Source organism: Eupeodes corollae, chromosome 1 (genome assembly GCF_945859685.1).
Source record: "Eupeodes corollae chromosome 1, idEupCoro1.1, whole genome shotgun sequence".
In the NCBI taxonomy this organism is placed as follows: Eukaryota; Metazoa; Arthropoda; class Insecta; order Diptera; family Syrphidae; genus Eupeodes; species Eupeodes corollae.
In genome coordinates, this window is record NC_079147.1 from 212,682,394 (window position 1) to 212,699,966 (window position 17,573).

At 36.5% G+C, this 17,573-nt stretch overlaps 2 protein-coding genes across 2 annotated transcripts; both read left to right on the forward strand.

Annotated features, from left to right (window-relative positions):
• The first annotated feature begins 255 nt into the window (after positions 1 to 255).
• On the forward strand, positions 256 to 5,899 carry LOC129948452 (uncharacterized). The gene is made up of 3 exons (XM_056059459.1): positions 256 to 969; positions 1,043 to 4,408; positions 4,457 to 5,899. Exons 1-3 carry the CDS (start codon positions 256 to 258, stop codon positions 5,897 to 5,899), a joined length of 5,523 nt encoding a protein of 1,840 aa, XP_055915434.1.
• Positions 5,900 to 13,106: 7,207 nt separating this feature from the next.
• LOC129940167 (zinc finger protein Noc) lies at positions 13,107 to 17,176 on the forward strand. Its single transcript, XM_056048423.1, has 2 exons — positions 13,107 to 13,634; positions 15,127 to 17,176. Exons 1-2 carry the CDS (start codon positions 13,545 to 13,547, stop codon positions 16,663 to 16,665), a joined length of 1,629 nt encoding a protein of 542 aa, XP_055904398.1. The 5' UTR covers positions 13,107 to 13,544; the 3' UTR covers positions 16,666 to 17,176.
• Positions 17,177 to 17,573: the final 397 nt, after the last annotated feature.

The following is a 17,573-nucleotide window of genomic DNA, read 5'->3' on the forward strand; positions in this document are numbered from 1 at the left end:
ACAGAAATAAAATATTACGTACCGAATTTTCGTGAGTAATTATTAATTTCAAACTCCTCGTCAAAGAAAGGACAGCGTTTTATTTCGCAATTGCCAATCCCATGCCGAGGATTAAATTGCATTGTAATTGCCGCCATTTTGTGAATTAGATTGCGCATCGTTCTTATGCGCAATTGCCAGTCCCACGCCGCCGTACATTGAGAATCGTAGAAGGGTTAACTCCATTTTTGTCGTGGTTTTTTTTTTTTGCAAATAATGCAACGCACACCACCTAGGAGAAGCCCTCGACTTAATCCCGAGGATCCATCAGCGATGCATGATAATATTGATCCGCCAACCAATGAATCAGAGCCCAATATTGCCGCCGCATCGATTGATTTAGCCAACAATGCCAATGTTGTAGGCGCTGCCGCCGCCGCACCCTTAGAAGGGTTTCCACCAATCGATGCCAATGCCGCCGCACCCAAGGTTAGCTCTTCATTGGTAGATACGTCCAATATAAACGTATATGGATGCCGCGCAAGTCCTTCACAAGGATTTGTTGTGAATGCCAATGCCATCGTATCAGCTGATACAAAATTGACGAATGCTCCAATGTCGCCAGCAGCCACAGCCAAGTCTGTTTTCACAGATAATCTGCTCGAGAGTTTTCAGAGAAGATTATTAGCAATTGAAAACGAGCTAAAAAGTACACAGGTGAAGTTGAGTGCAAAAAGTTCACAGTGTGAGTCTCTGAAAGAGGCACTGCAGACGCAGAATAAAGTAATGCCTTGCGTTTCATCCACATTTTCTCAACTAACATCACCATTTCCCACCACTGTGACACATCATTCACTTCCATCAGTATCATTCTCCAACCCGCCGTACAGTGTGAACAATTCACAGCCAGGAGGAATGATAAACCATAACGTCACATTCACCAGTGTGCCAGGAAGTTTTGGCGGGCAGCCGCCCGCCATCTACACCTACGTGGGTTGCCGCAAATCATCCAATACCGCATACTGTTCCAACCTATTCTGGAAATTATAGTGGTGCCTTTCAGCAACAGTTTTCTGCGCCTCGAAAGCTTCAAGATTTGCCACAATTTAGTGGCGATCCAGAAGATTGGCCTATGTTTGCGAGTGCATATTCTGAGTCGACAGCAGTCTACAACTACACCAATCTCGAGAACAGTATGCGTCTACAAAAATCTCTGAAAGGTGAAGCAAGAGATGTGGTGAAATGCATGATGATTCATGCCGATAATGTAAATATGGTTATGGAGCAACTGCGTTCGAGTTTTGGTCGCCCTGAACAGTTAATAGAGAGCCAGCTTCAACAAGTAAAACAAATTGCACCCATATCTGAAACATCAATGGAAAAATTGATTCCATTTGCAGTAAAGGCAAAGAATCTTTCTGTATTTTTGTCATCCATCAATGGCCAACACCACCTAGCTAACCCAACTCTTCTGAAAGAGCTCATTTTTAAGCTTCCTATGAGCCAAAGAATTCAGTGGGCTGGGTATTCAGCCCAGATTCGGCCTTACCCAACCATCATCGACTTTAGCAACTGGCTAAGTGGAGTCGCAAGTTTGATTTCCGTGGTACAAGACAACAAGAATACCGGTAGTCGAACAATGCCAGAACCAAAACGCCGGTCAGTTCTACATGCAGTTGAGGGAAAGCCAGCAGAAGCATTCAAGTGTTCAATTTGTCAATGCAACCACAGAACACCTGAATGTAAGCAATTTTTGGGATGTAGTGTGAGTGACAGGTGGGCTCAGGCAAAAAGGTCTCGATTATGCTTCACATGTCTGGAAGTAGGACATGCTCTGAGGAATTGCCGCCGCCGACGAAAACCTTGTGGTGTTGATGGGTGCCAAAGGAGTCACCACCAGTTGTTGCACGATCCACAACAACTCGCCTCTGTGCCAGGTACAAAACTTGACATCAGCCAAAAGAAGGAAGCAGTTCTCAGTTGTTTAGCCAAACCAGAAAAGAACAGCAAGTTACTTTTTCGAGTTCTGCCTGTTATTTTATACGGACCTTTGAAGCGAGTCGAAACTTATGCACTTATGGACGAGGGTTCCTCAATTACAATGATGGATAGCAGCCTGATTGAAGAACTTGGTCTGAATGGTGACAAACGCAATCTGGATCTCCAATGGTTTGGAGGTAGAGCCGCTCAAGAACCTTCAACTGTGGTCAGCGTTGAGATCAGTGGAGCAAATATCAAAAAGAAACATTTACTTCGAAACGTTTATGGTATTATTAACCTAAGTCTACCAATGCAAAGCTTGAGTGAAAATGATTTGCACCGGGATTCTAGATGGTTTGATCGGTTGCCAGTTTATCCGTATAATGACATCACGCCGAAGATTCTCATTGGCTTAGACCACTGTCAACTAGGTCTTCCAAGTGAGACAATTCAACTTCGAGATGGAGGGCCATATGCTGCCCACACTGAACTAGGGTGGGTTGTTTTTTGTCCAGCCTCGACATCATCATCACTGCCGAAGTCATGCCTGCTGATGATCAAACCAAGTGAAGATACCCTCCACAAATTAGTGGCAGATTATTTCGAAACCGAAAGCTTTGGGGTGCGGCCAGCACCAGTGTTAGAAAGTCAAGATGATTCACGTGCTCGTCGTATTTTGAAGTCAACTACAGTCAAAGTTGAAGGAAGATTCCAAACTGGACTACTTTGGAAGCGTGATGACATCGAGCTTCCGGATTCCTATAATATGGCAAAGAAAAGGCTTATAGGTATTGAGCGAAAGATGAAGAAGGATGATACATTTGCTGCCGCCTACAATGATATCATAAGCTCATACATTACGAAAGGGTATGCCCGTAAACTGCAGCCAGCAGATGCCGCAAATATTGGTCCTAGGACGTGGTACCTACCACACTTTGCCGTAGTGAATCCCAACAAGCCGGGTAAAATACGCCTGGTGTTTGATGCCGCCGCCCCAGTTGCCGGGATTTCGCTGAACTCTTGTTTGCTGAAAGGACCACAGGAGTACCAACCGATGCCATCAGTTCTGTTCAACTTTCGAGTAGGTGCTGTTGCAGTTTGTGCAGACATTCGTGAAATGTTTCACCAGGTGCTAATCCAATCTGAAGATAGAAATTCACAAAGATTTCTCTGGCGCTTTGGAAATTCAGAAATCAACCCACCTGATGTGTACGAGATGCGAGTAATGACATTTGGCGCTGCCTGTTCGCCTTGCTCTGCTCAATATGTCAAGTCTATGAATGCTTTGGAACATCTCGATACGCATCCCAGAGCTGTGAAGTCTATCTTGCAGCACCATTACGTTGATGACTTCGTAGACAGCTTCGATTCAATTGACGAGGCCATTACCATCTCCAAACAAGTTCGTGAAATACATCAGCATGCTGGATTTGAATTGCGGAGTTTCAGTTCAAACTCATCAGAAGTATTAAGTGCCCTAGAAGAAGAAGCCGAATCTAATATGGTTAAGGTGACAAAACGCCAGTCGACCGGTGGAAGCTTGTCTACAGAGAAGGTGCTAGGTATGTTTTGGCAGCCCTTAAGCGACACCTTTAGATATGAGCTGAAGTTCCATCGAGTAGATCCTGATATTATCGCTGGAAAAAGGTGCCCTGTCAAGAGAGAGCTGCTCAGTGTCATCATGTCGGTGTTTGACCCTCTGGGATTTTTGGCAAACTTTCTGATTTGTGCCAAACTATTGATGCGGGAAGTTTGGAGGTACCAATTACTTTGGGATGACGCACTACCCAGCAACATCAATACAGCCTGGATTAATTGGTGTTCGAATTTGGAAAAAGTAGTCAATGTTCAAATTCCGCGCTATTACTTCCTCAACACTTTGCCAAAGCAGCTCCAGCTACACATCTTTGTTGATGCAAGCGAGGAAGCGTTTGCCGCCGTAGCATACTGGAGATTCGAAACTCTTGATGAAGAAGCTAATGTCGCATTTGTTTGTGCCAAAACTAAGTGCGCGCCATTGAAACCGATGACTATTCCACGCCTCGAGCTCCAGGCTGCCGTTTTGGGAACTCGTTTGATGCAGACGATTACTGAAGAGCACCAAACACTCCAAGTCAGCCGTTGCGTTTTATGGACCGATTCCAAGACGGTCATTAAGTGGATTGCCTCGCAGAATCGCCGCTACAAGCCATTCGTAGCACACAGGGTAGCCGAAATTCTTGCCGCTACTGAGGTGTCCAATTGGAAATGGCTACCTACACAGGACAACGTCGCTGATGAGGCAACTCGATCAAATTGTCCGATCAATTTTAGCGCTGCATCGAGATGGCTGACTGGACCGAGTTTCCTAAAACAAAAAGAAGACTCGTGGCCTGCTGACTTTGACAAATTTGGCCAATACGAACAAAATGAAGATGAGGAACTCCCATCCAAGTTTACTCTTCTTGTTGTAAGTAAAATCTTCGTTAAATTTTCCAACTTTTCTTCTTTTTTGAAGCTCAAAAGAACAATCGCTTATGTCGTTCGATACGCTCGCTCACTACGTCACATAAAGCCCGCCAATAGATTGACAGTAGACGAACTCAATGCAGCTGAACGTGTCCTATGCCGCCAAGCACAAGCTGAAGTATATTGTGCTGACATCTGCCGAATAAAGAATGGTCAATCACTGAATGCAGAAAGTCCATTGCATAAGCTAATGCCGTACGTTGATGAGGATGACCTGTTACGTGTGAGTGGTCGAATTGATGCTGCCAGCTGGCTACCATATTCAACCAGGAGACCTATTATATTGCCGCCTGGACATGAGTTCACCAAAATGGTCGTTGATTATTATCACTGCCGTATGAAACACCAGAACGTTGAAGCCACTATAGCTGAAGTCCGACGCCTATATTGGGTTCCACACATCAGGCAAGTCTTAAAAAAGGTAATTTCTAAATGCAATACGTGCAAGCTGAAGCGAATCAAGCCTGTTACTCCGTTGATGGGGCCCCTGCCAGAGGATCGTTTGACGCCGTTTGTGAGACCCTTCACCTACAGCGGTCTGGATTATTTTGGACCCCTCACAGTAACTATTGGTCGTCGTGTCGAGAAGAGATGGGTGGCATTATTTACGTGCCTTTCTATCCGAGCTATCCATCTAGAGGTTGCCTATGATCTCTCAACAGATGCATGTATTCTAGCCATTCGAAATTTCATTAACCGTAGAGGAGTGCCTGTCCGGATACGCAGTGATAATGGAAAGAATTTTGTGGGAGCTGATCAACACGCAAAACGTTTCAGCGAGGTTTTTGATTGTGACCGTATTCATGATGAGCTGTCAAACAAGGGTGTTGAATGGGTTTTCAACTGCCCTATTAACCCATCTGAAGGAGGTGTTTGGGAACGCATGGTCCAGTGCGTCAAAAAGGTACTCCGACACACACTGAAGGAAGTTTCACCACGCGAGTATACACTACAATGTCTAATGATTGAAGCAGAAAATGTCGTCAATTCGAGGCCTTTGACTCATTTGCCAATTTCAGTCGATCAGGAAGAGCCACTTACTCCGAATCACTTCCTACTAGGAACAGCTAACACTGCACAAACGCCGAGTGGAAGTGAGCCTTTTCAGAAGCTGCGTACTCTTCGGAAACAATGGCGAATTGCGCGACAGCTCCGAGACAGATTTTGGAAGCGCTGGATCTCTGAATACTTGCCAACATTGACACGGAGATCCAAATGGTGCCAGGTAACAGAACCGCTTAAAGAAGGAGATCTGGTATTTATTTGTGACAGAGACATGCCCAGAAGACAATGGTGCCGAGGTAGAGTTGAACGAGTTTATCAAGGCGTAGATGGAGTAGTAAGACGAGCCGACGTTCGTACCAAATCTGGAGTTCTCCGTCGTCCCGTATCTAAATTGGCCGTTCTTAAAGTTGAACGTGAATCGGACTGATTCACGGGGTCGGGGATGTGGAAGAACGCCCTTTAATGCTTCCGTAAAATAAACAGACCTAAATGCAACAATATAGCTGTCTCAATTTGATACCGCAGTTTGCACTCTTCATCGGAAATGTCGCCATTTTAGTTTTTATTTTTTGTTTCTCCGTCTATCCCTAATTGGAATTTCATTATGAAACTGAACTTTCAATTGAGTAAGTCGAGGAGTGCAAACTGCGGTAAGTTTCTTGGGAACAATATTTTTAAATGAAATAAATTATATGTTATTTTTACAGAAATAAAATATTACGTACCGAATTTTCGTGAGTAATTATTAATTTCAAACTCCTCGTCAAAGAAAGGACACTTACCTAACCAAAGCCTTTGTTCCTCTCTCCCATTTAGGTATTGGCTTACCTTAGACTTAAATTTTGATACGTGCACGTCAATAGTCACAAGTTATAGCTCAATAGATGTCACAACAAAAATTTAAATTCCATTTTCCAAGAAATGTGACGTTTCTGTTGGAAAAAGAATAGAGTTACCAGTCGCTTGGTTTAAGTGCCAGACTTGAAAAATAACCAAAACCCTTTAAGGCTCATAAATAAACTTATTTTTCTTGAAGCGACAAACAAAAAAATAATTTGTAATGAAGACACTTCTTGTTGATAAGTGATTGAGCCTTGAAAAATAATTTTATTCAAGAATCGCTATTCGCAGTTGCGACTTCATATTACGTTTCTTCACAGAATCAATGTTCGTTTTTGTTTGTAGTTTTCAATTAATTCAACTTTTTTCATTTATATAGTGTGTCTACACCACAACAAACAAAAGTTTTGAAACACATCCCTATAGGATTTTTTCTTATGTCGATTGTGAGAATTAAAGAAATTGATATGATTGATAATGAAATGCTGATGACAAAAATAAATTTTCACATTTGGGAAGAATTGTTCTTAAAATAATACAATGATTGGTTTTAGTTAAAAGTTTATAAACATTAAAACTGCGACTTAATCGAAATATTAGAAAATATAATTGCCGTAAAATCTTTAAGAATACTCTTCTGTCATCCCAAGTCTAAGTATCATTGATCATCTACCTATTTAATTAGAAAACATTTTTTTCACAGTAGAATTTTGTTGGAATATCTAACAGTTTGACCTTTATGGATGCGTTCTTTAATTGAGCAACATAGATTCCACAGTAAAATAAACCGAAACCAGCTTTATACGCAGGTCTATAATTTAAACTTCACACCGGAAATATTAAGGGAAACTCATCACCAAAAATAAAATTTAAATGCAAAATCGTAATTTTCGACTAACAATTGCATATGCGCATTTCGTTGTCACTTCAAATGTTTATTGTTCTTGTAGCACTTTCAAAAGGTGACGAGAATGCTTTCTGAATTTGTATCTCCAAGAGATTATTAATTCGTGATAAATTTGTAGTTTAACCATTTTCTAATAAACTAGAAATCAACAATAAAATAAAATCTTGTCATAATTCTCATCGTAACGACACTAAAAAACAACAAGACAGATACCTCTCCATAACAATGAATTTAAGAAAAGACTTTATAGCTAGGTCATAAAAATCATATTTCACATATAGTCAAAAGAATAATATACTACCTTACCATTTCTTCGTTGTTTTGTTATTTATGATGCGTGCTCAAATTTCGTCCTTAAAATTCCATATACCTAAATATATACGAATATAATGCCAGGAACAAAACATACCATAATGGCTGACAATATCTTTATTAATGACTGTCAACTGTTCGGTAAGATAACATCTTTCCTCTCAACAGAATTTCATAAAAATGATAATAAAAAAAAAAAACAAACACATAAATATCTCCCAAGGACATTAAGCAACATCCAGTTCCAGTAATATAAACCATACCTATATAACCATCACACACCATCAGAGACACACGCATCTTGTGTTCGAGAAGATTCAGCATCAGTATCCTGAATCTGAATCTTGAAAACAAACAATAGAAAAACGCGTCACGTTTCTTCCGAAAACATTTCTTTGTTGCTTTTTCTTCATCTTATTCTTCATATTCTGCTGCTTTAGCTATTTACCTTTCTTTCATGTTCCATTGTTTGAAGGTATTGTTAGTTTTACCAGAAGATTTATGGATGCAGTTGCAAAAAAAAAAGATTCCCTAACCACCCAACGGCGTTATTGGGATCATCTTTTAACAACATCGAACAATTTTGCTTTCCCGCAAGGACAATAAAATTAGTTGAATGGGCGAGGATAATTGTTTTGTATCCCACGATAAATGTGTGTGCGTTTGTCTGCTGTAGACATAGCACTTACACATTCGAAATGAATAAAAACGGAAAAGCCAGAGTCCTTCCTGTGTGCCTTTCTTTGAAAAGATAAAAATGAAATTAACTCCAAAGGGATAATAAAAACAAAACCAAAGAAATGTAAGTTTTTTCCTCCCTGTCAAGTGTGAACCTTTTATAGGACTTTTATAGTATCTCTACAGAAGTAAATGCCTTTCCTTTCACTAAGCATTAGCAGTCAGCTCACATGTTTGTTTTCGTTTAGAGATAATATGTTACTGATAACAATTTTGTGGCCACTTCTTCAAATGATTGGTTTGTCAACTTATCTGAAGTGAGTTTGAAATCCAGTTTTCACTAAACCAGAGGTGAGTTAAATGTGTAACTTGTTTATATGTCAAATCGAAAACTCGAGTTGAAAAGATTTACTCAGAAAAGAGTTCTGGAAAGAACACGAGCATATCAAGCTTGTTCGTAATATCCTCAGAACAAACCGTGTTCTTAATTTTATTTAAAACATACCTGAGAATTAAGTTGTCACTATTTGACACTTGTCAAATTACATGTCATTTTCATCTTCAGAAATAAGATTTAAAACTTGAATTGAAATGGAAAAACTGATTATAATCAAACAAGCATTTTAAATTGCATCTGTCAAATGCTTCTGTCCTTAACTTGGCCTGCTTTGCTCTGAACTAAAAAAGGAAAACGCAATTTATATCTCATAAGGCAGGATTATACCATTTGAACTTGTTAGCTGAACAAAAAACTGACAGGTCAATGAATATTTCTTAGTTTCAAACCGATTTTTCCAACCAATGTCTATGTTCTATAATAGTGTTATCGATTATTCTTCCAAAAACTTTCTGAGTCGTTTAAAATATAAGTTTATGGTCCAGGAAGAAGATTAATGCTTCTGGATTTTAACTCAGAATGTACCAGAAGCAATTCGAACAGTTTAAATGTCATTTGCGAAGTAAGTCAAATCTAACTAATGTATGCATGTGCAAGCTTTAGAATGGATTAGATTCAACTCAAGTTGATATTGTTTAAAGTAAAAATCATTTCAACTTTATGCATGTAAAGAGTCAAAGCAGGCTTCAAGTTTTAACATGCCTACAGATTGATATGTTTTGGTTCAATTATTTGACACTTGAATAGTTTTAAATTAAAAACGTGATAAGTGACGTTTTGCCAAAGTCACGGGTTTGACATTTGTAGAAAACAAAAGACTGGATAACCCCTCTTGTTTAGAACCTATAAATAAGATTTCATGATATACTCCTAGAAATTCATATAAACCTTTATTTAACTCGTAAACTTTATGGGTTCATAGGAATTTTCAAATTGTATTTCATATTTAAATAACTCATCTAACCACACAAGGAGGATAAAGTATACTAAGTACATTATAGTCCTAAAAATAATCCTATCCTAAAAATATATTATAACTTCTATTTAAGGATAAGCTGCAAGTATATCTTACCTAGGCCTACCTTATAGAACATGCTGATTTTTTGTTTTATAATGGATTATCTGGTAAATTATTTGAATCTTTGCGGTTTTAGGTGGGAGTTTTAAGAATACAAAGAAGACATTATTCATAATATACGTATAAAGGTTAATTTGCGGAAAAAAGGTAGGGGTTTGAGGTACATACGAAGGTATTTATGGTTTCATATTTTGCTACCTTATGGTTTTATTTTGTTTTTGCACAAATTTAAACGGATTACAAAAGTTGTTGTTAAGATTTATAATGTGTTCTTTTACAAATGGAAAAATTGATACAATGGCTTACAATCCTAATGAGAGATTATTTATGTTACAAAGGGAATTTTAATCTTGATGTCTAGAAATATGGTGAAAACAATAAAATTTTGGATTATCCAAAGGCAGTACGTCAAATTTTATTTAAAAACAACAACACAAATGAAAGATCAAGATCGTAATTTGTTTAGACATACCTTGAATGGCAAAAAAATAAAGGCTTCTAGAAAACAAAAGCTGCATTAGGATTATAATAGATAATGAACAAAAGCTAGGTTAAGGGACGTATTACATTTTCTCGTCTCTAATGATGATGAGGATTTCAATTTCAATTTGTATACATCAATAGTGATATATTCAAACACTTTATCTCCGAGGATAAACTATTTTTCTAAAGTTTTACTGAGTCTTAAAAGCAAAATAATTTTTTGATCTCTGTAGCAAGTTTGCATTTCCATAGAAAAACAAAATCATGATAATTATTTTGACAGCTGTTTCTCAGTTGCTGAAACACAATTAATTTAAGTCATTATTCTAAGGATCTTTGAATTGCTTTTAATGAAAACAATATTTCCAAAGATGGATTGAGTGTTTTGTGAGACAACAGATACATGATGATTTTTCAACTGTCAAAATAATAAGAAATAAAAAGTTGAAAGTCTTTGAGGAACCCTAGAAATAATAATATGATCAATCTGTATGAAAACAGACACATTTTAATGAAGGTTAATCAATGAATCCATTCTCATGCTCAAAAGTGAAAAAAATTTAACTTTTAACAATTCCAGTTTTGGATAGAAGCTTCCTTTTAAGAGAACTTAGTTAGAATTTTTCTATTTAATAGTTGAAAATGTCACCGTATCGAAGGTCACTTTTTTCACAAAGCTGTCAAACTAAAATAAATGAGCTTTAAAAAAAAACAAAATTTTTGACAGTTCAAATAAAATACTATTCTTGATAAATGGAATATTTTTTGGTTACTTTAATATAATTTCATCTTAATTCGTTTATAGTTTAAACTAAAAATTCAAACGATGTCAGTAGAAAAGTTTTGTTGAGAAAATTCGTTTTTTAATTATGATATTGCATCGATAGTGTTTGATAGTTTAACGTGCGGTATAGATTAGAATAGAAAATTTACCTTTTGACAATGTTTAAACTTAAGATACTTATTTGCTTGGGCGCCATTTAAGAATGGTTTTCAGATTATTCTACAAATTTGATTAGTTAAACTTTTATGAACGAATTTTATATTAAATGGGTCTGGCGCTTCTTTGTTGTATTTAAAAACAAATCACATCTTTAGCTCGAAACACTAAATTTATTCTGTTAATTATTTCTCCCATTTATGTAACTTGTAATTTGTATGTTTATGCGTATTAAAACAAAACCAAATCCAGTTTTAAGTTAATCCTACTTACCCATGACTACGTTTTGTAATTCTGCTAAATTCTTAATTTTTGTTTCAAATGTCACATAAAACACAGACTAATCTCTTAGTTATCACTTTGTACATTATCATAAATAGCCACTTGACAATATATCAAACCAAAAAGTGACAAAACTAACTTCTAATTTGTTTTAAATCAAAATAAATCTTTAAGTTGATAATACGAAAATTAACAATATAACCTTAAATATACATACTACCTACTATAATATGTATGAGGATTAAATAAAAGAACCATCTAGCTTAAAAATAATAAATCTTCATATTTGTGAAATGTTTTATTGTTATTTATTTCCACCAAACTAACAACTTGCTAAAAGAAAATCCGGTTAACCTAGAAAACAAAATGAAAATAATATAATTCTCTTGTATATGTTTTTAATAAAATGAGCATTGTATACATAATTTACTAGACACCAAAATTATATTTATAGTAGGTTTAACCAGCCAACCATGTTCTCCCCCATTCAAAAAACCTAAGTAACACCAAACAAAAAATATAACATTGAAACCATAATAATCAACCACTACCGCCACAATTCTCTGGTTAATTTGCATTTTACCACAAAATCGATTTGCCTAGATGTACTTCCTCTCTCTACCCTTATATATTTAAATAAACCTAAAAAAAAAATAAACACACTAATCGTTGTATCATCACCTGTGTTCGCCCACTTAATTTTAATTTCATTAAGTTAAAAAGCCATAGATACTCTCGACAAACATAACATAACCAACAAGCACAGCCGCGACCCGCAACCCGCAAAACAGCAACAACGGTGTGTGCGGTGTTTGCCGTGTGGTGGCGGTAGTGGCGGCAAAACCTATACAATCCACCAAAAAATTTACATCAAAAACCAATCAACAATTCCCAACAAAAATGCAAAAAAAAAACTAAAGTGAAAAATGCCTCATTAATTCCTCGTTGCATTTCCCCCGCGCACGCCTCTTAAGTTCCACATAATTAACAGAGTTCAATTTCAAATCAAATGTTTTTCTTCATCATAACTACTATATCTCGCTCAACCCCACACACAAATCCAAAGAACCACTAATTGTTGTGTGTACCAGACCCAACCCCCCAAAATCCAAAAATCCAACAAAAAAAAACAAACAATTCCAACAAACCACCAACACCACCTCATAAACAAATTAATTTAATTTTTCTTTTTGCTTTACACAAAAATTTATTTTACAGCAAATTATCAGGTTAAAAATGAATACCTTTTATATCTACCAACAATAATAAAAAAGAAAATTCAAAAATGAGAATTTCGTATCTATGAGATACAATTGGCAACACTGCGCCGGTCCACTGTGATTGGTGATTAAATCGAAGCACTGGAGGGGATGACAGTTCTCACCAAAGAGTTCACCTGATCAAATTTCACCTCAACAAAGAGAGTCATTCTCACGGTGGGGATTTCAATCAAATTCTCTACAAATCCATGAAATACATCCTCGCCATATTACCCCCACTTCAAGCGCATGACACTTGATTGGATAAAAGGCCGCCATGTTGGAATTTTTCAGGTAATTGAATCTCTCTCTCGTTTTTTTTGATGAAACAAAACAAAAATCCTCTCACTCATACACTATAATTCTGCAAGAGAGAGAGAAGTGTGTCTTTTTTGGTTTTAGTTTCCCTCTTCTTTTTCAGTAAGATACTCAGTTTGCGTTTCAGAGATACTCAGATACTTTTCAGACGAGCTAAGGACTAGTTGAGGTTGATTTTGAAGATTCAGTTCGAGTTCGACTTTCCTTGCGTTAAGACTTGTTTTTCGGAAGACCAAATACGTCCATTGGAAACCGTGTCAAACCTTGAATAAATACAAAAAAATATAATTCCCTTAGAGAAAATAAATAAATTGCCGGCTCGGTAAAAATTAAATAAAAACTTACATCAAGTGATTTGTGTGAAAAAAACCTAGTGATTACCTACACTGAGAGAAATAAATAATAATCTGAGAAAAATTAACTTTGTGATTTGTGGAAAAAAAGGATAACCCATCTTAGTACCCAAATTCCCTGTGGATTATTTTTATTCAACACACCTTAATCAAACCCAAAGGATTACTATTTAAAAAAAAAATCTTCATCTTTTTAAATAACTTTCTAAACTACAAACCTAAAAAATGGTTGTATTAGAAGGTGGCGGTGGTGTTGTTACCATCGGCAACAATCAATATCTTCAACCGGATTACCTATCGCCATTACCAAATACGGTTAGTTTCATGATAAAAATTATTTAAAATAAAGATACTTCAAAAGTGCCTACTTGAGATAAAATAATGGTATTGTTTTTAATTAGGGTTTTTTTTAAGTTGTTTTTGTTTATTTTTGTCTCAGGCAATTTCATTAAAAAAAAAGATGTCTTTGAAGATTAAACATTTCAAGTGAAGATAGATTGATAGATTCTTTTGTTTTATCTTAGAACTTTTCATTTTTTTCGTGCTACATTTTGAGTAGATTGATCTTAAAAATAAAATATAAGATTATCTTAATTGATGTTCTAGTTCTCTAGGTCAGAAAAACTACCATTTGTAAACAAAGCAATTGAGATTTTTGATAATTTCAATTCGAGGTAAATTTATGAGTAGGTTCTTCAACGGAAATACGAATTCATTAAACCAAAGGGAAAACATCAATTTCTGAAGTTTTTAAGGAAAACCATGTTCTTAAATCCTAAATAATCAAATCTGTCAATAAGTGCCAACTAGGCCTTAGACAAAATCACAATATTCAACAGCTTTTGTTAATTAATCTTACAAGTCTTTTAACTACTCTTATTCCTTTAGCAATAATTTTGAAATTCGGTATTTTTCAGGTATTTACATTATTTTTCAACCAAAATCATTTTAAACAGTTTAGTTCCTTTAGATCTTGTTATTATAACATAACTGACGAAAAATTATTCTAACATTAAAAAATCTGTTTTCTCAACAGCAGAAATATATTTGGTTGTACAACTTAAACTTTTCTTGAAAATTAGATTACTTACAAATTTAGTAACTTTAGTTCATTTTCCTTGACATTACATTTTTTCCCAGCAAGACAGTTTAAAAATCGTTAATTTCGAAATTTTGATTTTTATAAGAAAAAACTGAGATTTACCGACGGCAACTCTTTTACTGGTGAACTGCCGTCGGTGGTTGTCAAATAGAAAGATAAATACTTTTTAATTTTTATAAATCATGTATAGTTCATGGTTCAAAAAGTTTTGACAGAATGACAGTTGAGTTAAAAAACAAAAAGTTATGTTTTTGATGTTTCATTAACGCTGAATTTTTATTAAGTTATAGTAGTATAGGTTTCATGAGTTGAAGACTTCAACATTAAAAAAATATTAAGTAAATGTGTTTCTGATAAATATTAAGCTTAGTTTCAACAGACAAGAAATTTAAGTCAGGTTTAAATGAACATTTCTTAATACAATCTGTTACATATGTATAAGTTAAAAAAGGCCCTTTAAAATTCCAGCACCAATTTTATTAAGAACATTTTGCTTAAAAAACAATATACATTTCTTTTTACCTACAAATCGTCAGAGTAACTTAAAAACAACAATGTTTTCTACCAATTTATTTATTTCTTATAAACAAAGACTAGGTATTGTAATTTTAGAAAAAGAGTAAATTTTCTTAGAATCCTTTAAACTAAAAAACTTTGAAAAATAAGTATTTCGTTTTACTAAATCTATCTATCTTTTATTTCCAGATGGATTCAAAAAAATCCCCCCTTGCTTTATTGGCTCAGACATGTAGTCAAATTGGTGCCGATTCAAATGCTGTCAAACCAATTTTGGGAATGGATAAGAAAAAGAACGCTGGCGGAGGTGGCCATAATGATTCATCATCCTCATCATCGTCTTCATCTTCATCGTCTTCAACAACATCCAAATCACCATCACAAGTGAAAACTCCTAAATCAAGTACACCACATCAAACAGCTCCAAATGAGATAAAATTGGCTTTTAAGCCATATGAAGCAAATGTTTTGAATCATCAACATATGACAATAAAATCTGAGGACCATTCACAACAACAGCAGCAGCAACAGCAACAACAACAACAGCATCAACAACAAATGCAACATCAACAGCAGCAACAGCAACATCAACAACAACAACGTCCAAGTTCAAAGAGCTCAAGTTCAAGTGATTGCGGTAATGGAGCTGGTGGTGGTCGCGTTCCATCTCGCAACAAGTCCAATTGCAGTCCTGAAATCAGTGTCACTAGAACCTCGGATGAACACCACATGAATGGCAAATCAACTCCAAATGGTGATAATCGCAAGACTGTGTCTCCTTCGGGCTCATCACAGCGTGGAGCAAGTCCCATTGTCCGGTCCGGAATGGAAGTACTTCATGGACACCCATCGGCTTATAAGAACAGTGCTGGGCCTTATGGCCCATTGAATCCCCTGTCGGCGCTTTGCTGTCCTCCAGGCATGGAACAGCATGCGAATCCAGCTTTCCGTCCCCCATTCGGTGGTGGATACGCTGCTCACCACCATGCAGCTATGTTGGCTGCAGCGGCTGCAAATGGTTACCCAGGTAGTCAAGGCAATCCAAACCCATACATCAGTTATCAGAGGATAAAGACTCCTTCAGGTGGTGAAGCTATTGTCCCAGTTTGCAAAGATCCCTATTGCCCGGGATGTCCCTACTCTCAACACACTCAACAGATGCTGATGGGTGCCCCCTGCCCAAGTGGCTGCACACAGTGTGAACACCAAAAGTACGGTCTAGCGATGGCAGCCTCAATGGCTGGATCTCTACCACCTGGCCATCCGTACTCAGCCGCCGCTGCTGCAGCAGCTGCTTCTGCCTCCCAAATGCGTCCATCGCCATACGCCTGCAGCTGGATCACTGGTGATTCGTATTGTGGAAAGCGTTTCAACACATCCGACGAATTATTTTCTCACTTACGCACCCACACTGGCAACCTGTCCGATCCTGCTGCCGCAGCCGCAGCTTTGGCACAATCACAGACCCAGTCACTGCTCAGTTCCCTGTTTCCTCCGTCGGCATTGCAACGCGGTTACCCTAATGCCCCGTTGAGCCCCATGTCCGCTGCTGCAGCAGCTGCCGCCGCAGCTCGCTACCATCCATATGCGAAGCCAGGTTCCCTACCATCACCTTTTGGAGGCGGTGGCGGCTTCAACCCTGCAGCAGCTGCAGCTGCTCTCGGCCCTTACTACTCACCATACGCCATGTACGGCCAGCGAATTGGATCAGCCACGGTGCACCAATAAGTGTAAGGCAATGCCCCAACAATAAGCCCATCACCTCTAAAATGGATACCAAAAACAAGAGATGAACCGGAAACTTAGAGCATCTTGCTTCCGACTTTCCAGTTGGAAGTTTCACCTGTGATAACAAAAAAAGGAAAAGAACAGAATGTTTTTTCGCTTTTTTGAAAAATTGTTTTAAAAAGATTCGCAGACAAAGGCGATTTTAATTAATCAACAATCGTTCATTTGATTTCGATTTTTGATAATGTTATTTTTTTATTAAGTAATTTTAACTCCGCCAAAGGATATAAAACAAAAAAGCAGAAATTAAAAAAGAAAGATAAACATAAATTAAAAATGAATTAAAATAGTTTTTGTTTGTTTTTTTCTTTTTTTTTAAGTTTACGTTTCTTAATATAAAAAGAATTTATGTAAATAGAAAAAGACTTGATAAAGTGTAAACAGATATAAAAAGTTTATAAAAAATAATAATTATAATCTAAAAAATTTAAATTTAAAAAAAATTGCTGTACCATAAAAGTAATATAAAAAATTTGCATTGTTTAAAAATAAAAAAAATACAAATGAAAAGAGAATTGCTTTTATTATAATGAAAACAAATTTAAAATAAAAAACTGATTAAAAAACTATTATAATGAATTAGGTTTTAAGAATTTAGATTTCGAATTTGAAAGAAAAAAATAATAAACAAGAAAATAAAATGAAAAATATTATTAAAGAAATATAAACAACTTTCTTTTTATTTACTGAAGGGGCTAAGATTGATTTTCGTGGTTGTGAAATCATTCTAAAGTTTTGATTACATCCCGTCTAGGAATTGGAAGATTCGATGAATATGCTGCATAAATCGTATTACACTTCAAAGTACAATTTTAGGTTTCACATAATTTGTAATTAAATTCATAATG